Source organism: Diadema antillarum, unplaced genomic scaffold (assembly GCF_040938485.1).
Source record: "Diadema antillarum isolate AM-2024a unplaced genomic scaffold, OU_Dant_1.0 scf00000037, whole genome shotgun sequence".
Lineage (NCBI taxonomy): Eukaryota > Metazoa > Echinodermata > Echinoidea > Diadematoida > Diadematidae > Diadema > Diadema antillarum.
Genome location: NW_027270926.1, coordinates 3,250,137 through 3,275,287, shown reverse-complemented (window position 1 = coordinate 3,275,287; position 25,151 = coordinate 3,250,137). Strand labels below are relative to the sequence as shown.

The 25,151-nt window shown below is 38.5% G+C and overlaps 1 protein-coding gene across 1 annotated transcript; it reads left to right on the top strand.

Annotated features, from left to right (window-relative positions):
* The first annotated feature begins 1,772 nt into the window (after window positions 1-1,772).
* On the top strand, window positions 1,773-25,151 carry LOC139708909 (cGMP-dependent protein kinase 1-like). The gene is made up of 15 exons (XM_071620877.1): window positions 1,773-1,882; window positions 3,737-3,842; window positions 4,680-4,821; window positions 6,697-6,791; window positions 8,499-8,567; window positions 12,846-12,923; window positions 14,235-14,294; window positions 18,180-18,312; window positions 18,943-19,079; window positions 19,558-19,647; window positions 21,300-21,441; window positions 22,042-22,205; window positions 23,388-23,573; window positions 24,265-24,331; window positions 25,056-25,151. The coding sequence occupies exons 1-15, from the start codon at window positions 1,813-1,815 to the stop codon at window positions 25,149-25,151; spliced, it is 1,635 nt and encodes a 544-aa protein (XP_071476978.1). The 5' UTR covers window positions 1,773-1,812.

Sequence of the window (25,151 nt, the reverse complement as noted above, 5' to 3'; positions counted from 1 at the left end):
TCATTTGCACTTTTCAGCAGCAGGTCTATAGCTACCTTTCATCATACGGATATGTTTTCCCATACAAGGGTTTGTAGTTGCTATTGAAAGTGTTGAATGACATGAAAACGATAGAATTTATCCTCTCATGTGCGGGTAGCACTTCTCTTCGTCCTTCTCAATAGTATCTGAGAGCTGAACAGGAACCAAACTATCGTATAGTCTGATAATTTGACGCGACGCTCCACACGTTGAAAAAGCCATGTTGATGATGATAATGATGATGTTGTTGTTGTTGTTGCTGCTGCTGCTGCTGTTGTTGTCGTTGATGATGATGATAATGATGATGATGATGATGATGATGATGATGAAGCATTTATTTTTAGCTCCATTTATCAGTAGAAACATTCAAAGGCGCCATGTTGCATACTAGTATATCACAGGATGCTGTTTTTTTTTTTCTTATAGGTACTCTCTTCCATTATCACCATGATCTCTCCTCCCTGGTTGGAGTGAAGACAAACGGACAGAAAAAACACAAAAACCAATTACAAAAGCTTGATAAAAAGGGGGAGGATAACCAACCAGAGAGTTAATAGTGGGATCTTTAAATTCATTGTTTTATTTCCGTTTCGCGGAAATATGAGTAACAATCACGGTGCAAGTTGGACTATATAGGCGATAATATAATCGCCTCCTATCCCTCTCATTATATCGAGTTGTACACGAAGGGAGTATGCAATTGAGTATATGAATATAAGAACGACCCAAGTCCATGGAAGACCATTTCGAGTAAACTAAAAAAAAACTTCATTTTTTTTTTGTTTTTCCAATAATATTCTATTTGACTGTGATGGGAAGGCAACATTGTATATACAAATTAGAACATATATTATTATGACAATCAACATTAACATTAATTGTGGAGACGCCATTTTGTGTGATGGACTTGGGTCGTTCTTTGATTCATATGGACTTGGGTCGTTCTTTGATTCATAGATATTCTGCTATAGAGATGAGAGAAGGACGAGAGAGGGCGCTATAATATGAATGTAAGAATGACCCAAGTCCTTCATTCTTACATTCATATAAGATTTAACTCATTTATTTCAGGCACTTCCGGGGGTAATTAGGACTTATCATTTACACACAAGATGAGTCCATGCATAAGCTACAATTTCCCATGTCAAACTGAATTTGGTCAAAAATTGGACTTGGGTCGTTCTTATATTCATATACTCAATTGTATATCCTATTGTCTGTAGTTAAGCAACTGTGATGTACAACTCTCACTCCCTTTTGGAGAGTCACCATTGATAAATCATTACTACTCTGTAACTCGTTTATGAAGGCATATGAAGACAATTCTATACTTCATCTAATTTGCTTAAAATGTGACTACGACTACTTTTCGTGGAATTTTGCATTTCCGTATCTTTTCTATCAAATGGCAGATTTTTATATAAAAAACTTACATTTGTTAAGATTTATTGTATCTATTACAGCCAATTTTACCATGGAAATAGGGCCTATATTTTCCCTTTGACGACTCATTCCTCATAAGAACTAAAACAGCAACGACCCAAAAAAGAAATATACATGTATTCGGCAAGCAATGAAAAACAACCATACCTATACCGCAAATTTCTTTTCCGAAAATCTGGATAAGAAGAAGTTGAATTCATTTATTCACGTGTTTAATGTTTTGAGTTTTGTTTTGTTTTTCTAACCATGTTTAATTTCTCTCTTTGTTTTTGTTCTCATTCCCTCCCCCACCTTCCTTTTCCAGAGGGAAAGTTGGAGGTTAGCCAAGGAGACAAATTTCTCGCCTCCATGGGCCCCGGTAAGGTCTTTGGGGAGCTGGCCATCCTCTACAATTGTACCAGAACAGCCACTGTGACAGGTGCGTCGTGTTTTTGCTTGTCTGGATTTTTGTTTGTTTGTTTATTTGTTTATCTGTATGTCTGTCTGTGTGTCTGTCGATGTATTCGTTTATTGCCAAGTCTAGTGGGCATTTCCTTCTGTTATTTCACCTGTCTGTTTTGCACACTACCTCCCAATGTTTGCTCATTGCATTATTGACTTTAAAGGGACCCAAGACCCAAAGAGAAATGTGGATTGAGTGAAAGCAGCAACATTAGAAGAACGCATCAGTAGAAGTTTGAGGAAAATCGGACAATCGATGCAAAAGTTATGAATTTTGTAAGTTTTTGGTGTTGGAACCGCTGAATGAGGAGACTAGTAGAGGTTATGGCGTCATGTGCGGACAACAATATAAAGAAAATATAAAGGGAATTCCACAAAAATTCATTTATTTTTCATCAAAATTACACATTCCATCAACTTTTTACTGGCATAATTTTATGGGTAGCAATTATACCCCCTGCTTTCTGAAAGCGGTTAGTCAAGTGCTCTTTCATTATGCTATAGAAAAATTCATAATTTCTTTGGATTGTTGTCCACACATGACATTATAACCTCTAGCAGTCTCCTCATCAATTTAATTCAATTCAATTCAAAGTCAATTTGACTCCTTGTCTCCTTGGCCAATTCAATCCAATGGTTTCCACACCTAAATTCTAAAAAAAAATCATAACTTTTGCATCGATTGTCCGATTTTCCTCAGACTTTGACCGATGGGTTCTACTGCTTTCACTCAATCCACATTTCTCTTTGGGTTTTGGTTTCCATTATTGTGACCATGTAACGTGAAAATAACTGCGTTTGTTTTGTTTGTTTGTATGTTTATATATGTATATATATATATATATATATATACATATATATATATATATATATATATATATATATATATATATATCTGTGTGTGTGTGTGTGTGTGTGTGTGTGTGTGTGTGTGTGTGTGAGGAGAGAACAATAACGTGCGTGTGTGCATGAGGATGATACTGTGTACTTTGTATTTATGTTATGTTGTATACGATACGATGTGTATGTGTGCATGGTTTTCTTTTCACATGTGCGCAGATCAAAAGTCCTTGCATTAACCAACATTATTAAATGGCATAACTCATTGTCTGTTGGATGCTGAAGCTGGATAACGATCTCTTCTCACAAACGTGTTGCCATAGCAATAATTGAAAGGCTGAAGGCAACTGTAGAACGCAGTAGGCAAAGTAGCGTTCAGTGACTCACACACATGGCAATGCATAGCAGACAGATACCTTACTAAATACGAGCAACATGCTGAGTATCAATGTAAAATATAGCAAAGTTTGACCCCAAGTTATTTAGCAGCCCTATACATACTTTCAACAGTCATATATCTCTTTTCCCCCAATAGATACAGAAGTGTGCATGGGAGTTAATAAAAGATTTGTAAGATCAAATATCAAAATATTTCCTTAATAGAACTCTAACACAGCTCTCTTTATTTTGCTGTACGGGAGAAATATAATGACTCGATATAAGCCCTTCTAATTCATCAAGCGACATGGCAAGGCATTCTTTTTTTATGAGACCGTTGATATCCTGACAATGCATGTTTCCAAGAAAAAATATAACAGACATGATAAATCTAATATAGGTTTTTAACTATAAACACATCCATATGCATTTTTATGACATTGATTAAAAGGTAAGGAGAGAAATGTATACGAGGGACATTTAACTAGGAATGGCGTAGCAAGAGTTAGTCGTTTTTTGTTTCGCATTGTGTGATGTTTATTTTTTTTCGTTGTTGTTGTTTTTTTTTAATTATTACAACTTCTTCATGGTTTTTTTTTTTCTGTCTCTTCAGCCGTGACTGACGCTAAGATCTGGGCCATAGACCGGACCGTGTTCCAGATGATTATGATGAAAACGGGAATGCAGCGACACGAAGAGTATTACAACTTCCTAAAGAGGTGACTTTAATATATAACTCGCTTGCTTGGGAGCATTTAGTGTGGTGATGAATGCCGGCAAAATGCATAAACGTGATCGTTCGAGTGGTTGGCCCCACGAACATTAGAAGAAGAAGAAAAAACAGAGTACTTGATATCCTAATCTATCACCTCCTTATGTTTCCTCGCCAAGTTCAGGTGGCTCTCTTAAAACGAACTTTTGTCAGTTCTGTTTTCAAAGAGTCTCTATACAGAAAAGGGCAGTAAGCACCTAAAAGAAAAAAAAATCAACAGTCACCCATAAAAAAAAAAAGAAGAAGAAAAAAACGCAGCGTCGTGATGAAAACCCGGGGGTACGTGCAGACTCGAGGCATGTACTTAATATTGTCGAGTGAGATAGCCATGGCAACGCTTTTTACTATTACGCTGCTTAGCTGTCGTGTATTACGCGGTTGTTGGTGTCAGTAATAGCTTTGCTAATGAGTGCCTGTCAGCAATGCAGGAATTTCCGTCTTGGGGAGGAAAGGATTTACGGTATGAATATTATGAATTAAAAACACGAAAAATGAATAAAATTTTTGCCTATGTATTAATACCTGATTTCCAATACCTGATTTGCAATGTCTTCATTGTTTTTTCTTGTGTTTTTTTTTGCTTGTAATACAAGTATTTCGTTTGTGCCTATAATAGGTTATCAAGTGGTGTTACCATCTTTCTGTAGCCTTTCGAACTTGTTATCTTAATCTCCCCGAGTCATACAAGGGTCATACGTGTTAGAGCATTGGTATCATCATTATATTTCTCATTCTTATCATCATCAATATTTCTCTCGCTTTCTATTTTTTTTTTCTTCCGTAGTGTGCCTTTGCTCAAAGATTTGTCTTCCGATAACCTCTTCAAGTTAGCGAATAGTCTGGAGGTTGACTACTTCCACGAAGGCGAGTATATCATCGTAGAGGGCTCCAGAGGGGACACCTTCTACATCATATGCCGAGGACAGGTACGTCCACACGCAAATACGCACACACACACACACACACACACACACACACACACACACACACAAACAAACACACATATACATATATGTATTTGTATTGACGTACATATTCCTATGTGTGTTCATTAACCTTATATAAAAAGCTGTTGACTATACATGTCGCCATGCGTAGGGACCTTCAAAGGCGCCACTGACATGGCGCTCTTCTTCCGTTCTCCGTGACATAATATAGTGACAAACACAGTGTTATGGAACGTTGAAGGGTGTTCGTGCGTTTTCAAGCTGTCGACGGATACCAGAATAGAATAATGACGCTTGAAAGTATTGTTCAAGTAAGATAAACGCCTGGGTCATTATTGTGTGTTCATTAGCCTTGCGCTTATCTGTGACTCTGGACCTGTTAGTTGTTTGTAAACGCCTTCACGCTGTGGCTAATTACATGATGCACCTGGGTTGTTTTTTTTTTCATAACATCATGCGATAGACTACACACTAGGATGATATGAATGTCTGTGCTGTGATTGAAGAGGAGCGCCTTCTTGTCAATCTTTATGCCAGCGGCCGATGTATTAAAAAAGAAAATATTCACAAGTCAGCGGGAAGAAATAAGTGACGTGTAGACATTCAATTTGAAGTATATTTCTTGACAAGCTTCAAATGTTTAAGATGAATAGGCGTGAAATGGCGCCTTAATTTGATTTTACAGGTATCTCTGTGTCGTGTGGGTGTATCGACGTCATTTTTTCTAGGGTTCTTCGTCAGTTTTATTTGAAGACATTGTGCAAGGTGTTTATGAACTAATTTTAAAATTGCAAAATTCTATGAATCTCTTCAGCTTCTTCTGTTCAACATGGGAATACAATGGACATTATTCAATATATTTCTCAAAGGCATATTGTCAGCAAATACATGATTATGTAAGTGACATCATCAGAGGAGATTGTAGTCGAAGAAGACTGACGGAGACGTTTGGACAGAAATGAAAGGAATCGTTTGATAATAATAATAATAATAATTGTTTTGGATATAAACTCCAAATGTTATTGTCCAAGACTGGAAATTCATTTTGCCCAAGTGATCGTGGGCCCGGCAGCCACTGAGCAGCGCCAGATCGACGTTGCTCTAACCTTTTCAGCTGTTGAACGGCAAACAAGGTAGCAGCAACTCCCATCTTTTAACGTCTTTTTGGTATGACGCGACCGGGGTTTGAACCCACGACCTCCCGATTGTGAGGGCAGCCGCTCTACTCACTGAGCCAACACATCGGTACAAACTACAAAGCATGCAGACCCACACTAGATTACCTGCAATGATCAAATGCAAATGATATTCATTTCTGAAAAGAACCTATACCGAGGAGGGATATTTTTTCCCTACGAAGAGTTGAAATGTGTGGGACATTTCTATGAACTCTCTTTGCATTTATTGCCACATTTATTATTACGGCCGAGTTACTCTGAGCAGATCAAAGAACTTATTACACAGATACATGTATGTGTTTCCAAGTTATAACAAGCCATTGGCATCCGAAAGACTTCATGGATCATTTCATTTCATATAACCCTCATATTTTTAACCCAAACTAGTTTTACCTGTTTTTCTTTTTGAATAGAGTGCCACACGTCGAGCCATGAGTGTGAGCGATGTATTGTATTCGACATCATAGGGCATAGAGATACATACTGAAGAGATGATCTGATATCTATAGGGTTTGCAAGAGCAAATCAATCACATATCAACTCTGAAAGGCAACGGCACCACCAATTAGATTCTCCACTGCAGAATAAGCTTAATAAATATGGATGATTACAAATGATGACGAACGAAACACTAACGCACTAAAATATCTATCGCTCCCTGTCTCTACGGCTACAGGTCCGGGTAACCCAATCCGTTCAGGGCCACAAAGAACCGCAGGAGGTGCGGATGCTGGACAAGGGCGACTTCTTCGGCGAGAAAGCCTTGCTCAGGTGAGACCATTAGGGACCATTAAGTAATTACCGGCCCCTGGGCAGGAGGGTACAAAACCTGCAACTCGCTTCGCTCCCGCTCTTTTTCCCCCCGTCAGAAAATTTTCCTAAAATTGCCCTGGTTGTTTGTGACGCTTCTATCACTCATTATTTCTGTTTTGGAGATTCGACCTTCAAATACTTCAGTTGTCGCCGTCCGGGAGAAATTTGCAAGAGTAATCAGGATATTAGCCGTGGTAGAAGAAGAGCGATGTCGAAAGTTTTTAGATAGTTTGCCCGAGGTAACGATACATTCAAAAAACTACATAATGAAAGGAAAATTTGCAAAATGACTGACACGTCAAGGAAATTGCAGCGTTATGGAATGGGTTGTGTAAGACTCCTTAAAGACTTAATCGATGACGTCGCTAAAGGTTGTGTCAAAATGTTTTGCATCGTCCAGTCGTGTACCGAATATGTTGTATAGGGTCTTTATTGACATATTAAGCGTTACCTGCCCCAGACTTCATGCCCAGAATTTGTTTGGCGAAAGGATGGATTTTGACAAAATGTTGTCCACTCTATAAGTTTAGACCTTTCTTACCGTATCATTTTTTTGCATTATTCCTCCCTTTGTAAGAAAGACGTTAGTTTTGGTTAAAATTAGTCTTGATCATTTAATGACAAGCCCGATAAAACGATCCCGCTGACCATACCAAACTTTTATTACTGAGCTTCGCAAAAGTATTTAGGACTGCATTAATAATTCTGTGACAAGCAACGCATGCAAAAGGCTAGAAACAAAATAACTTATAGAGTTTGTGAGTGAGGAATGGATCTCATTTCGTATCTGCATCCCCTGCACTAGTGAGAAAAAGGAGGTCCGTTACGTCCAGAAAGCGGAACACAACGGCAGGCCTGGCATGTTGCGTGTCGTGTTTTGCTTCACGTACTCTTCGGCTCGACATGCGAGTCCACGTGCCTGCCGTCGAAAAAAACAAAACAAACAAACAAAAGCAAAAGCGTGATGATACGCTTGCAAAAAGCCGTGTACCGAGTACACTGGAAGCACGTCCGATAGCTACCGGGGTATAGCCTCAGTAAGTGGCAGGTGATCACACTTGCCGAAACGTGCATGAAACGAGACTACTTGCATTATCTACAGAAAGCCTCGAGTTAACACGAACACATCGCCAAATTTCTGGAGTCACTTCGCCAAATGCGGGTGGTGCGAGGGTGAAGTCAGGACAGTATAAAAGACAGTATAAAACTGGGGTTTTGTGCAATACAGAGGAGTGAACATTTGCCATTAATACTGATTGAAGAATATGTCATCTCGCTGCAGGTCTTAGAAAATTATTGTGATTGAACGACACCTAAATGAAAATGAATATAGATTGTCCCTGAGATGCCACTCTCCTATTCTGCAGTTGGGCTTTCAATCTGCACTAAAATGTGCAACAAACAAACAAACAAACAAACAACAGTTCTCGACAACAAACAACCTTGAAATGATTAGAAGAACGGGTGCTAGTCTGTTGTGTGGTGTTTTTTTTTTTTAGAGAGAGAGGGGGACAGAGACTATAGTTCTTATATGCTTTTAAATTCATATAACAGACTTATGATTCATGCGTATGCTTACGCAAATTTTGTTTTGTTATTAGTTGCGGTTATCACGCTTTGTATAGTTTGATTTCATATGATTTTTTTCCTATTTCCCCCCATCAGCGAGGATGTACGGACGGCGAATGTGCTGGCTGACAAGGGAGGCTGCGAGTGCTTGGTGGTGGACAGAACGTAAGTAGAGTGACCTTCGTTTTAATACGCTCAAATGCAAATTTATCTCACCGTGGATGTGGCTCTTTTTTTTCCAACTCAATCTATGTCATCCAAAACGGGTCACCAGAACGAAAAATAAGGATGCTTATAGTCCTTAAAGTACAGCAGTCGCAGTAGAAGTAAGACGAGTAGACGAACAGAATTTTAAATGCGTACGTTTTTCACTTTATTACACCCTCAGTGTATGTTTTTTCCAGGTTACGTTCGTTTCGATAGTGAAATTGACTATGGTGGATTAAGTTAAAATCAAATCCTCCTCAACAGTCGCAAATGCCAAGTTAACCCAATTCTGCAAGTTTTTATGCGAAAAAAAGGAATATTTTTATTGTTTTGTATAACATTCTTTCGAAAGGGGGGGGGGGAGGAATTTGGGGAAGAGTTTGTGTATGGGGCAGTGGAGGACTTACAAGATGATGACGTCATCAGCTCACATGATTCCATTCAAAGTGACGTCAAAGCCTTGACATTAGAGGCTTCTTTGATGTAACGTGACAAGCATTTCGTGAACAACTTGATGCCTTCTATTGCTGTTAACAACAAAATTATTCATACCCCTGGGAATTTTTTAGTTTTGAGCAGATTTCTTACAAGTAAAGGATGGAGTGACAGTGATTGGCTGTTATATATCAACATTTCTATTGTTATGCAAATGAGGTGAAACTGGAATTAATGTCAATTTATAGAGGACGAACAAGAGTAAAAAGTTAACACCCGATCACTATCACTCCATACTTCACTTGTAAGAAATCTGCTCTAAACTAATAATTTCTTAGAGGTATGAATAATTTCGTTGCTAACTGTATATATATATATATATATATATATATATATATATATATATATATAATGCACAAAAGTAAGCCTATACAGACCATTTAACCCTGAACGATATAGTAAAAAAACAGTTGTGATTATAATAAGCCCTGGTGATTCGAACAATGTTTGCAAAACTCGATTTGATGGTATAAAACACTGGTAATCGGAAATCACATTTCTCCCCTACGATAAGTGCAGAAGTACACAATCAAACAAAACCCTTTAAAAAAAAGGTCGGAAAGTCCAGAGTTACAACGCCACCCTGGGCAGTACTTTTTACTCCATATCGTGAGTGAACAAGATACACGCTACCCTCACTCCAACGTTCCCGGATGTACCCCTACAAATCAACGTCGATGTCTACGGTCACGTGCCCAAATACACAACATGATCCTCCCCCGAGTTTTATGCCGGTAATGCCCTGATATCCTGGGGATTGTATACTGATCGCGCGAGATCCAACCGTCGAGATTCACCAAGGACCATACGCCACAGAATACTGCAACGCTCACGAGCGCGTAAGAAAACAATGAGAACTTCGCGTTTTCGTCACCGTTATCTGCTTCTTTCAACAATAGCCACAGACGCAGAAGAAAAGCACGAACAATGGCAGAGAGGGAAAAAACGACAACAGCAATGCATGAACGTATTAACAACAAAGAGCCAAGCGTGATGGAGACAAACCTGGGAGGGCTATTGAATTTCAGTATAGGATTTTGTCCCGTAGCCTCCACAGCTATATGCTCTCGTCGCAAAAGATTGCACGTCTTTGCAATATCAAGCGATGAGCACCGGTCTGCGTACTTCCCCGCGAGATTACGACAAGATTTTGTGGAATAAGGTCATCAATCCTCCGGCTTCTGGAAATGTGAATTAGCAAGTCAAATTAAGTCCGTAGAGCTTTGTCAGTTCTTCTCTCGCTTCTTTTTTTCATTTCTGTTTTTTCTCGCTCCTCTTGTCTCTCTCTCCTACCCCCTGTCGTTCTCTGATTTTCTTCATAACGACTTTTCTTCTTACCCTCTTGAATATTGGAGGGGTTGTTTTCCTGCCATCAAAATTGACTTTTCGTGACCTTCAGCTTAAAAGAAAAAAAACCAAGTGTTTACCGTCAAATTTCCATAATTCGCAGAATTACTGCGCTATTCGAATTATGAGTTATTTATCACGGTCATAAAGTTTTCTTGTGAAGAAGTCGAAGTGTCCGCGACGGGCGCCAAAAGTCCTCTTACAGTGGTTTATCACGACGGTCCGTGTGCCTTGCTACCTGCACCAGTTCGTATCTCTTGAACTAATCGTGTCACTGAATGAATAATATCTTGCTCCACAGAAGATCGTGGTTATTTTTCTCTATAAAATAGAGATAAAGATAGAACCTTACCAAATGATTTACTGAGAGCTGTCACTTGACCGGTTTTTGTTTTGTTTTGTTGGTCTATTTTTTTTTTTTTTTTTTGGGGGGGGGGGGGGGTTTGGCCTAAAGTCTTCCCAACTTTATTTTTCACCGGGGGTTAGTATATCAATGACCGTCACGACATTTCGTCTGCACTCAGCTGCATTGCCTATTTATTACAAATGCATTGCATTGTTAGTAAAAGATATTCACCCTCCGTAATTTTGGAACAGTCCAAAATACTTCCCGCTTCGCCTCGCGTGTTTTCGACTGTTCCAAAGCTACTGTCAGATTTATACTTCTTACTAATGACCTGTGTAATGTACATTATTTGTGTATTATAAAATGGATTTTAGAATCTCTGCAATCTGATTGGTCAATTGTCATTCATTGATTTTTACTGATCCACACTGAGCCATGCGTCCGGTAAAATCCGAATGCCTGGCTCAAGTCTTGTATAGTATAGTGATAGTAGGTGTAGCGGACGCATGATGGGGAAAATGGTTGTATTTCATGAATTTACGGGCCCATTTTATAACACAATACTTCTGCAAATGCCAGCAACAAATCCTTGACCTTTGGCCCCTCTGGGATGCACAGGCCTTTATTTCGTGGATCTTTGAGAATTGGATGCTCTCGTTTAACTTTGGAACTTTTAAACAGTTCCAAAGTTAAACTCACTCATTCTCACCGATCCACTCTGTCCTGTGCATCATTTGTATATTATCGCATTAATGCGAAGGTCATTAGCCTTATACACTTAACGTTGGAACAGTCTAAAACCCACTCGCTGCGCTCGTAGGTTTAAACAGTTCCAAAGTTAAACTCGTGCATCCCATTCTCATCGATCCACTCTGTCCTGTGCATCATTTGTATACTATCGCATTAATGCGAAGGTGATTAGCCTTCTACACCAGCCACCAGCATGTAAGCTAGAAGTGATGAACAATCTGTTTAGCTACCGCTGTATGCAACTGATCTGACACAAAGACATAGCTTTCCGAACGGTCACATCCACGTCCATTATTTAGCCATAATTGAGCTGATTGAAATTTCACCACCCTAGCTCAGTAGGACAGTTATTACCCTGATTTGTGCTCGGTAATTTTTATATTTTCATAAATAAAATATCAGTGTATGGCGAAGAGAGTGAACAAACCAATATGCTTTCTCATTAGGGGTGGCATAGGCAGGTTGTTCATGCTTTCCGTAGATTAGTTCTGTGTATCCATAACGCAGCGGAACAAGCGACCAGCTATAGACTGATCATGAATGCTTCAGTCGGTACAAAGTCAGAGTAGAGTAATTCACGTTCAAACCATGCATCCGGAGAATCTTGGCAGGCAGCCATCCGCGGCATCGTTCACGTTGTGAATCTACTTCTTTCATTCCCGCCCACGGCGCATCCCAACTTCTGGAGGAAAACCGCGCGCTAGCTTTCTTCGCTTGGCAATCTTTATTCTTCGCAGACGAGGGAGGATAAATTGCAGCCTTACTCCTCTTTTTTTTCTGTTTTTTCTCCTTTCAAATAGATGGAGGTTCTCTAAAGTGCTGTCGCGTTCGATTTTAGCGGGAATTGAATGCCGGTTTCATTGATTTGATATCGAGACTGAGAAGACTGTTTAATTTGATTGAAGGGAATCGTGGCGGGTAAATGACCTGTTATTCGAACTGCAGCAAGTCTCTCAAATGAGAAATTACTCGATGCATCAGAGAGGAATTTTCCGCGAAATAAAACTACATTTCGGTGGTAAAATGTTCAGCTCCTATCTTCTTTGGAGCATCAATGGTAAACATGCAACAAACTATTTAAGACACCCAAAAGAAGTCATTAAATTTCAATTGTAATTCAGGTGTAATTTGCAATCACTGATCGTAGATTCGAATCCTTTCATCTAGAATTACATAACAAGTAAAATTTGTACTCCCCCAGCGGTTTCACGAGCCCCCCCCCCCCCCCCCCCCCGAGTTACAATCTTCCATTGATGCTTCATAATCACATCGTGATTTTCCTCTTCGTACCCCGACAGGGCCTTCAACGAGCTCATTGGGAATATTTCCGCCCTGCAGAACAAAAACTATGGCGACAAGGAGCGTGGTGCCACTCGGTAAGTGTGTCCAATAGAAACGGTCTCTCGTTCAGGTGATCAATCAGCCATTGTTTGTATCGATAGCAACACAATAACGATTTGATATCGACAACAATTCGGTGTAATGTTCTAGACGAATGGACAAATGCAACGTTTTATTGGTTCCTGACCATGGTCACAGTGTGGTGACACGTGTAATACCTTTAATTTGTCATCGGTGATGAATTATATAAAGTATGTTGAAAAATGTATTGCGCATGCCCTGTTAGAACAAGCTTTCAGTTATATACAACGTTTGCACAAAATTTCAGTCTTTGAAGTATACATTCACATTTCATTACAGGGCTGTGGGCATTTTTTCTTTGGTATTTAAGTGCTCGTTAATTTTCAACTGTAAGAATATGACTAATTACCATATATGATATACACGCACATTTTCATTTTTGTACTGGAAAAGGCGGTCTAAAAGTAGATTATATAAATGGTTCGGGTATTTGTTTACGTGGGTCTAATTTGTAACCCTCATCAGGCAGTATGCTTTGTTATCACCCATCCATCGAATTCAGCGCCATGCCTCCATAATCAAACTTTGTGCAATATACTGCCCAACTTGGTGTCTCTAATGGAGTGACGTATGCATGCTCATTAGGTCGGCGCCACGGAATAATTATATAGTATGCGAGGTCGGGTCATCGATATGTATATTTGTATATAAAGTCTTTGCTTACCAATGGTTAATAGTTGATATTGCCCGGAGAATACATGGACAACGAAAACAAAAAGAAAATGTATGGATGCATGGTATTGAATTAAATCATAAAAAACAGTCAACGATCATGATGATTTCAGATGTTGATTAAAACAGTCCCAAAATGTACATGGACTTTGAAATGACGTAGGTGGTTAAGATGTGTTGTGCAATCTTTAGTGGCGAAATGATGGTAATACAAGATGATTTAAAAAATCTGAATGACAAAGCTTCTTTACTCGCAAAATACTGACAGAAATGTTGCCAATCCTTCATAAGTTGCAGTAATCAATTATCTTTCAGAACTCAAAATTAAAACTCATTTCGTTCCTATGGCATATCAATGAAATTCATCGTATCTTTATCCCTTCAAATTCTTATAGTATAAGCGTTATGAACCATGAATTTTCTCAACGAAGTTTTCTTGATTAGTACTGCATACAGATAGCATTGGGCAAGTAGTTATGTTTATGGTTGGTGCCTTTTTTTTAAAAATCATGTTCCGCAATACACAATGTGTCATTGCAGCTGGTGTCTGCGAGCTGTCCTAACGGTGTTTCTTGGCGCTGAATTTGTTTTAGGCTTATGAAAACCTTTGACCCCTTAGCCGGACTTTTGACATGGATTACCAAAATCAAAGGGTATATTTCTGCGTTAGTCGTCGATTTTTGTCTAGCCTCATTGTTCGATCAGCCACTAAAGTGCACTCAACTCTTCCCTTTTCTAACAAGCCGTGTAAAGCTTGTCTGTTTGCCTCACTCTTGTTTGTTGTTTTGGGAATTTTTCCTTTTTCTTACAAGTAGTCAACTATTTAGAGAGATATAAACATAAACATATGTTTATGTATATATAATATGTTTATATGTATATATATATATATATATATATATATATATATATACATACAGTATATATATATATATATATATATATATATATATATATATATACTTACGTAGACATTAAGTCGCATTCGAACCCGATTAACCTACTGGACCCCCTCTCCCTTTTCTCTCCAATGTCCTCCCCTAATTTTCCAAAGGAATTGAAAGCGTATTTACCCATCAAGTCCTATTTTCCATTTGCGTTGGCAGACAGAGCTGTCTCATCCCTATCTATGCTGTGTCCCAAATTCACAATCAATTAAGAACTTTGCGCTTTGATTGAGTGAGAGAAGTTTCTTATTTCAGTTTTTGACCGTTGTTTTGTGAAGGCAAACTTTAGCATTGAACGGAGTTCCTCTTTAAAAGAATCTCATAATGTCAATTCATATGACTATAATCATGTCGATATGTGAATGTTTTCAAACAAAGACCTAGTCGCGAGGAGCTGACAATTCCCATCAGCAAGCTCAAAAAGTGAGTCTCGATTTTTTTTTTCGCTTCTTGATCTTTTCCACATCATTTTCATCGTATCCGCCAAGATGGTATATAATTATAGCGATAGTACCGTTGCATCTGCATTTCGCTTTTGGTTTTTTTTTTCAAGACTTTGCGACAACACTTTAGCTCATAAAACCCATCATTATTGTATCATGTCCATAAACATGTCAAGTGATTTTCATATTTTTCATATTTTTATACGCTTTTCCCCCACTCTCGCAAGTACAGTACAACACTTTAGCTCATAAAGCCCATCATTATTGTATCATGTCCATCAAACATGTCAAGTGATTTTCATATTTTTCATATTTTCTTACGCCTTTTCTCCCACTCTCGCAAGTACAGGCGTCTTTGTCTCGCAGAATCTTATATACCCGAATCCATCCCTTTAAATATTAGCCATGTACTCATCCAGTCTGTAGTTAATACAAAAACACCTGCCTACATCTCATTTAAGACGATTCATTTATGTCTCCATTTCAAAGTATCCCTCTCCATTTATAATTTCATACTTCTCGAACTCCGCTGAAAGTTTCGAATTGATATTGATGACTATCATGTATTGAAATGATAATATAATGGTCATTCTTTCTTTCTTTATTCATTTTTTTTAATTGGCATGTTTTGAACAGTCATATAGAGTCACGTAAACAGTTAGAATAGTCCATTTCTAGTTATCATATAAATCGAAACATATTCCATTGACTGTACAAATGTGATGTTGTTTGAGTGAAGGTGATAATTGCATATTTTTATTTTCTCAACTGTACACGTTTCTGGACCTATCATCTCCAAAAAAAGAAAAAGTTTCAAATGAAAGACTATAGTAGTTGATACCACAAAGGTCTACTCTAGTTAGGACAGTGATGTTGATTGAACAACCCAAATCCCCCTCCCCTCAAAAAAATAATCAATCAAACAAACAAGGAAGCAAACGAGAACCCCAAAACAAAAACAGCTAGAAACAATAAAGTGAAATAAGAAGGAAACAATAATTATTAAAGTTAAAGAAACTCGTGATCGGTGGGTATTCTACCATGATCTTGTCAGTAATCAGAAGAAGAATACCGTGTAAGATTACCCAGTTACACCTTTTGCCTGTCCGGCAGGTTACTTAACAAGGAATCAAACAGGTACGAAAACTCATGTGTTGGCCAATGAGACCTATATGTACGTGTTGGCCAGCACCTATTTCTCCTTACCCTTGAGCTGTGGTGATGGATTGCTAAACACGCATATAACACCACGCTATAGAACCATTTCACAATAAACACCTATTAATATCCCTATACCTAATCATCCTAGGAGGAAAACAAACAACAAGAACAACAACGCTTATATCTCACGTGTGACTGTCCCTATATTCTGATACGTTCTTCATTTTGTTGCATTTTTACCGTATTCATCATCTTTAATTTTAATTGTAGTTATAACTCCACTGCGTTCTGAGTCTTTCATATATAACATTTCCAAACTCGTATACCTTTGCTTGATGTGAATTTAACCCTCACCTTTTACTCGTGTGCGAAAATTTGACTGCCGAATATCTGTCACTGTCTCTTGTTATTTTTTCCCCTGGAAGGTTGCGGTATTACTAGTGTGTGAGCTGACTGTCGTTTTGTTTGATATATTTTTAGACATTTTATGATATCTCTTTGATGTGTATTCTTGTAATCGTCAAAAAGTAAGGCATGCCCATAATATCTCTCTTCTCTCGTCAATCAAATTAAGATGTAACGTGCATGGCGCCTCTTCAATCAAGTTTATTTAAGGTCTTATTTTAGAACAATGAAAGCGCATTCGTCGAAAAGGGTTATTTTTAAACTCCGTCACAAGACAAGAAACACTTTTATTGAAGTATTGTAGAATGAAAGCATGTACCTTCAAGTAGAAACGTATACGGTTTTCCCCAAGATATAACTTGATTTTAGTGTTCCGGTGATAAAGTGATATAGGTGATACTGGTAATTATTCCAACTTAAATACACTTTATCGTGTAGATAGGTGAAAATTAAACTTTGAGATTTAAAAAAAGAAAGAAAGTATGATATCTGCTTGTTGCCATAGGTGTCAGAAACAAGTTTGCATTTCCAGAATAGTAGGCCTATATAGCTTCGTCTGTTGTTCAACTTTCTTAGAATACCTAGCAATTCTTCGGAGATGTCGATTACAGCCCCGAGGCATGTGCGGTAGAAAGCCTTTAGTCTACCGTAATCCTTGCGCAGTTTTATAATTTCCATCCCACCTGATAGAAAGATGCATGCATGGATTTGATTAGCATTAGAAGTGCATTACACAGAAGCGATGTTTTTTTCTTTCCTCCGCCACAGTGAAACATTCTGATCATAATATGCTATATCCTCGTTAGGTGACTCAATAACAGAGATAAAAAACCTGCAGGGTAGAACAAAGCTAGTAGAATATGCAATATATACTGATCGTCGTATCTGACGTCAGATTGAGAAACAAAAATGGAAAAGTTTTGAGAATGCAATTGATTTTTTGCAAGACTATCCTACAAAACTTCCTCTTCTGAATCGGCGAAAATACTAGACAAACCAAAATATATTTGCCGAGAGCTAAATGCAAGTAATATCTTGCGAAATCTTTAAAAAAATCCAAGGATTACATTACAATTATGCACCGATAAGTTCATTTTCGTTGCATTCGCCATGATTAGCAAATGCTGCTTCCTTATCAAATACTGCAAGAGTTCTAGGCCCGTCGTAATAGAAGTGTTAGAAACAGCGTAGCAATTAGCATCTTGCTTAATTTCGTAGAAATATATAGTATAGAATATAATATATAAAGGTAGATAGATATATATAAGTAGATATATAGATAAAATGACAAATGAATGAATTGATGAATAAATGAATTAATAAATAAATAAATGGATGAATGAATAAATAAATAAATAAATACATTGATTAATTTATAAATATATGAATAAGTAAATAAATAGATGTATAAATAGATAAATAGATAAATAAATAAATAACGACAGGAGAGAGCCTGATATACTAAATCTTTAGAATATTCGATAGATATCCAACACTTTCCGAAGTAAATTATCACTTTAAAAAAACCATGGCGAGTACAGTTGTTGACTTCCTGTTCATTGAATCCGTCCTCGACTCCCAGATCGAGCTCGGAGATGGACAACACGGAGATCGCGAGAGTGAAGCCGATTCAGGAGACCCTGGCAGGGATACACCTCGAAGACCTGGACATCGTGGCCACCTTGGGTATCGGCGGCTTCGGCAGAGTTGAGCTGGTAGGGTTCAAATTTACTCCGTCTTGATTTTTCACTTTGTTTGTTTGTTTTTTTTCCTCTCACGAATGAATACACTAATCTCCACCTTGATCTTCTATAATTGAAGAATTGTTAGTAACTGATCCAACGAAAATGTAAAAACGCTTTCCAAATTAATGTTTCAGTCATTTGGTCCACCACACTTCTACTGAAGCAGGCTGAACAGATTAAACATGAATGATTGATGTTTTGCTTGAAGCAAAATTTTGTCATTTGAGCGTTTTTAGGGCTCAAATTAAAACTTTTTTAGCGCTTTGAATGAAAGATCGTGTGCATTGATCAGCTCCGGCAAGGCGTTATAATTAATTTGTTATCGAAAAAGACCATGCGAAAGCCGAATTCAAAGTTATGAGAATTGCGGTCCATAACCCATTAATTCCTTCTCCTCGCATGTGATTTCCGTAAAGCAATGTTTATGACGACGGTCTTTGCACACAATTTATTACCCTCTCACAGAGAACGTGAAATATGCTCAGTTTGTTTATATAACACACCGTTTGCATGATAGCCGCACCTACAATTAACCGCCAGCTCCATATATAGCAATGACAGGTGTATTTCCTAGTTTTTGTTATGTTTTTTTTTTAACAGGTGCAACTAGCCGGTGATAAGCGCACGTTCGCGCTGAAATGCCTGAAGAAGCACCACATCGTGGAGACGAGGCAGCAAGAGCATATCTTCTCGGAGAAGAAGATTATGATCGAATCCAGCTCGCCCTTCATCGTCAAGTAAGTCGTTGAAGGGTATATCCCCTTCTTGAGGGTGTGTCTCGCTTCTATTTTAGAAATAAACTTCAGTCAATGAATGTGGGTGTAAAGGTTCAGTTATTGATACAGATTATATAATTTGTATAGTGATGAATGAATATTACAGTACTGAAAAGGGGTTGTTTGTCAGTAAAAAGAAAGGTGTGGTGTATAGATTGTGATCTAAGTGTGGTGAAATAATTCATCAGAGTGTAAGAATTATGAAATTGATGTAAAGATATATTGTATATTTATTTTTTTGACAATTTGTTTCCATTGATGAAGAATAAAATATTCTTTAAAAAACAAAAACAAAAATTACTGTTTAAAAGTATATTGATAAATAATGAATAAGAGTAATCAGATGTTTTGTCGCTGAATAGACTGTAACAGGAGGTAACCCTCAATTTGGCCATGGCATGACGCTTTGTGTGTATCCCTCTTGTTTTTCCTGAACCAGGTTGTTTAAGACATTCCGTGACAAGAAGTATATCTACATGCTGATGGAAGTTTGCCTTGGAGGTGAACTGTGGACCATTCTCAGGGACAAGTGAGTGCGCCTCCTTTCTCGTATCCCGAAGTCAAGATTCTCTTGAGAACCCCTTCTCTCTATAAATCTCTCTATAAATATCTCTATTCTTCTTCTGTAAACACCTGTTCTTTAAACATCTGTCAGTGGCGGATCCAGGAGGGGGTGCATAGGGCGCCCCCTTTATTTATTTTTTTTAATGAAAGAAATAAGAAGAAAAAGAGGAAAATGTGCCCCATTTTATTGTTTGTTCTTTTTTTTTTAAAGGGAACAATCCTTGTAAGCTGATTGTATTGCGCTTAAAGGGAAGATAAACCCCAAGAGCAATGTGAGTTGAGTGAAAGCAGCAACATTAGTAGAACACATTAGTGAAAGTTTGAAGAAAATCGGACAATCGATGCAAAAGTTATGAATTTTTAAAGTTTTGATGTTGGAACCGCTGGATGAGGAGACTACTAGAGGTTATGACGTATAAGTGGACAACAATACCAAGAAAATATAAAGAAAATTCTGCAAAAATCCATTTTTCTTGAAAATTACAAATTCCATCAACTTGATATTGACATATGTTAAGGGTAGCAATTATTCCCCCTGCTTTCTGAAAGCGGTTGGTCCATTGCTCTTTCATAATTTTAGAAAAGTGAATTTTTGTTGAATTTCCTTTATATTTTCTTTGTATTGTTGTCCACTCATACGTCATATCCTCTAGTAATCTCCTCATCCAGCGGTTCCAACACCAAAACTTTAAAAATTCATAACTTTTTCATCGCTTGTCCGATTTTCCTCAAACTTTCACTGATGTGTTCTACTAATGTTGCTGCTTTCACTCAATCCACATTGTTCTTTGGGTTTACCTTCCCTTTAAGTCTCCCCCCCTTTTTTTTTTGCTTTTCAGCTGATGAAATCCGGAAGTGGCACCAGAAATATAAACTGCTTTGCGCCCCTACCCCCCCCCCCCCATCCCTTTTAGGGAATTCCTTGATCCACCTCTGTCAGTTGCAATTCAAACATTTTTAAGTTCTTATTTCTTTTTGTCTGTCTATATTTAGCATGCCTTTCTCTTCGTTCTTGGAAAACAGACCTGACACAGTGCTTTCCTTTTGCAATCAACATTCAATATAATGTGACGGATGAAAGGATGTGGTGCTGCGGTCATGTACACATACGTTACAAAAGATTTGTCATGAATAATAGAATTTTATTCCCCCGACGGAATAATAAGATTTACGTTACAATAAGAAATACGTCAGGCTGATGTTCTCTAAAACATCTGTGTAGCTCGTGTGTCAAATTGTTACTATGAATAGCTACCATTTCGCTCTTCAATACTTCTCTTGCCAGCGATGCAAGTGAAGGTAGTGTGTACATTGCCAAGAGCATAATCTCTTTTCGCGGAATTTGTTATTCAACGACGAACGAACTTACACTGTCATCATAAACCGCATTAACCTTACATTCGTAGTAAAGGCGTTGTTCGATGGGGAGTACATGAATTAACGACATGGTAAAAAACTTCATCAATTCACCATGAAGGTTTTGCAAGCAACGATCACAATCGTTCTCCATTTATCTTTTTTTTTATTTGTCTAAGTCGACAACGCTTGGGAAGTGACTCGTACTACCATTAAAACTGTCTGTTTCCTTTTTGTTGCTGCATCATTTGATTCTTCCAGGGGAAATTTCGACGACCGAACAACGCGGTTCTGCACGGCATGCGTGGTGGAGGCGTTCCATTACCTGCACAGCCGCGGCATTGTTTACCGCGATCTGAAGCCGGAGAACCTGCTGCTGGACAGCAAGGGCTACGTCAAACTGGTATGGGTGGGACTATGGGAGGGGAGAAACGCGCAAACGCACGCGTACACATTCACACGCAAACGTTCACAATTTGACAAAAAGTATTGAATCGTATAAATTTGAGAGTGGAGCCTGTTGTGTTGCAGCTGAAATAAGGATAAGACTTGTCACACTGAATTAGGTTGCCGTGTTGTTGCAAAAGTTTACAATGCCAAGGTGTTTCGTCTTGTAGGATCTTACTAGGTGGGGAAGTTTGTTTGATTGTTTGTTTGCTCGTTTGTTCGTTTGTTTGTTGATGATCTGAGTGATAGCAATGAGCTCAAAGGTTCATGTATTGGCAGTCTGAGTAAAATGAATGTTATCATGAAAAGTTATGATTGTCAATAACTCATATTGAAATGATCAAACTTGAGTCTTAAGGGAACAGAAAATGACGTCATTTTTATGTAATTAAGCGGCTATGCTGTCACGGAAGATTGAAAATCGCCCCAGTAGAATACACTCTTGTGTGATAGAGAAACAATGATAAGAATACAGGAAGTGACGTCATCATTGTATGTGCTCACAAGTAAGCGCGAGCGTGTTGATAATAGTGATATTCGATATTTCCGTTCGTAGGTCGACTTCGGCTTTGCAAAGAAGATTGGGTTCGGTCGCAAAACATGGACTTTCTGCGGTACGCCGGAGTATGTGGCACCGGAAATCATCCTGAACAAAGGTCATGACCTCTCTTGTGACTATTGGTCGCTTGGAATTCTCATCTTTGAGCTGTTGACGGGAAAGTAAGTCACGTGATTTTTGGTCGGTTATAAAAGAGAGACATGACAAACAAACAAAAAATGAAGCAAAACGGAGTCGTTGCTGTTTCAGCTTAGTTTATATTGGTTAGATAAAGCAATACGTATATTTGATATACATGTGCAGTATCTCGTAAATTGTTAGCCCTAGGTACATGTATTAATAATTTTCGCACTGACAGACCCATTCTAGTACCGAGAAGTGGTTGGCATGAAGTATAATTGCTTATAATCGAAGGCACAGTGATGCGAAAGTGCTAAAATGTGCCTTGATGTTCTTTTTGGTCGTGGAATGTCCTCGAGTTCTTTGTTTTCTTTAAACAAAAAAGAAACTCTGGAAATTCGTTTTAATTCGAAGTACTTAAAAGGGATATTTTGCCTTTTGTGCGAATACAAGAATAATATGGTCTGACAGTTTTAACAAATAGTCAGGCGTTCGTATATGTTCTGGAAAATATTTTTGTTCTTGTTTGTTTGTTTGTTTGTTTGTTATATTCACTATCTTACGAATATCCGGAAAAGTTCTTGGTCGAATCAAATGAAGCGAAGTAAATTGGTGTCGTGCCATATCGATGTCGAGTCTTCACTCAAGCAAATAATTGTTGTCATCATTTCTTAGCAAAACAAATATTGCAATCATTCTGAGCAAAACAAACTTGAGACTCCCATCAGAAGGAAATTCAACATTATAACGAAATAGTTATCCACCATCTTGATCAAATCTTGTTCTCTGTGTCCCTCTTTTCTCATTCACTGTTTTTCTTTCTCTTCTTCTTTCTGCCTCCCTTCTCTCCTTTACTAATGCTCATCTCCTCCTCCTCTCCTTCCTCGCATTCCTCCTCTTCCTTCTCCTCCTCCTCTTATTCCCCCTCCTCCTCCTCCTCCTCTTCCTCCTCTTCCTCCTCCTCCTCCTCCTCTTCCTCCTCCTCCTTCTCCTCCTATTCCTTCTCCTCCTTGAACCCATCCCCTTCTTCCTATTCCACCTCTTCCTCCTCCACTCCTTCTCTTCCTCCTCCTCCTCCCGCTCAACCCCTTCCTCCACTCCTCCCTTCTCCTTGTCCACCCCTCCTCCTTCTCCTTCTTTCACTCGTTCTCCTCCTCCCTATGCCCCTCCATTTTCCCCCATCCCCTCTCCTCCCTCTTGCTCCTCCTCCTGCTACCGTACAGTCCTCCGTTTACGGCTAACGACCCGATGAAGACATACAACATCATCCTGAAGGGTATAGACATCGTAGAGTTCCCCAAGAGGATCCCGCGCAGCGCCGCCAACCTGATCAAACGGCTTTGTCGGGACAACCCATCGGAGAGGATCGGTTACCAGAAGAACGGGCTCAGTGACATCAAGAAGCACAAGTACGATGTCGTATTCATGTTCTTCCTGTTCAAGGATTTTCCTGCAAATTCACTCATAAAAGAGGATCTAGCCTCATTTGTGCAGTCCATGAACAGACTGACCTCTAATGCTGGACAGCTTCCTATAAAGGCTAATGACTACTAATACATTATGACCCGATGACCGTGAGTTTGACTTCATGTACAGAAAATAGATGGTATGATTATAAGATGTATTGACATCAAGAGATTTTGAGGTTAGACAAGCTTGAAAGAAGCCTATACGTATCATCAAATCGTAATGCAAGAGATACGTAATGGACGTTACAAACAATGATATTGTAACTGGAGTGTGGTATATCTTTCCAAATTTGACTGGTAAAAGTCATGTTTTTCTGATGCGACAGTTTAAAGGTACGCTCTCCTATTTTACCGCCTTGTTACTCATCTGTTAATCTGTATTTTGTATTTCAAGGAAGTTCTTCTAATACAACAGCTTTTGCATTTTAGCTATTGTAGATACCACATGAGAAAAAAAAATCCCAGTACATACACTAACGGACTTAATGCTGAGAAGAAAAAAAAGTATGCCGTAATCACTGTTAAACCCTGGTGGAGCAGCAGAATCATGTCGATATTCGTCTCATTAAAAAAGCAAGCTAACAAAACAAAATAAGTGCCTAACATGACAAGGTCTTCCATTTTTCAACAGGTGGTTCCAGGGTTTCGACTGGGAGGGACTGAGGAAGCAAGAAATGCCCACCCCTCTACCACCGAAGGTAAGGATGAATATGTAGGGATGTTTGAATGCCTATCTTTTGTGCCCATGTCGTTTTAAAGGGAGGCTACAGAGTATCTCAAACTGACCGTCTTCATTTCATCATTAGGACGTCAACTATTCTCTTTTCACTTTGATTCTAAACACACACACACACACACACACACACACACACTTTTACACAAATAACAAAACCATGTTATTTGAAGTCGCATATGAATAATTAGATTTCTTCTCTTCTAAAATGATTCAAAAAGCTCAAGCCATTTCTGTTGGTCGGACAGAACCATTGGGGGAAGTCTTTTTTTCCAAGAAAATGGGAACGATTTGATAAGGCGTCATATGTGATGTCACAGCCACAAGTGACGTCGCAGTTTGCCATACAAAAAATGTGACAAGCTGTCACATTGTCAGAGATACATGGGGCAAAATTACACGAAGACATTATAATTTACTCCTTCCCCATTATCAGAGAAATCTGTTTTTTAGGAAAAACAAACAGAATATAATGCCAGGCAGTGCATCCCACATTATCATTTCACCTCTGTCCGAAAGGCATGGTTATATCAATACCATAAGGCATAATGACATTAGATACCTAACCCCTAAATACTACATATTGTGATGACATCGTGTATACCAATATGAGATTACAAAATCCTATCTTTTCCCTTTTTTTTCTCTCCCATATTTATCCCTTTTTGTCTGTTCCGTTTTATAATCAGGTTCTCGGACCGGCTGACTGCAGTAACTTCGACAGCTACCCGAAAGACATCGACATTCCCCCCGACGAAACCTCCGGCTGGGATGAACACTTCTAG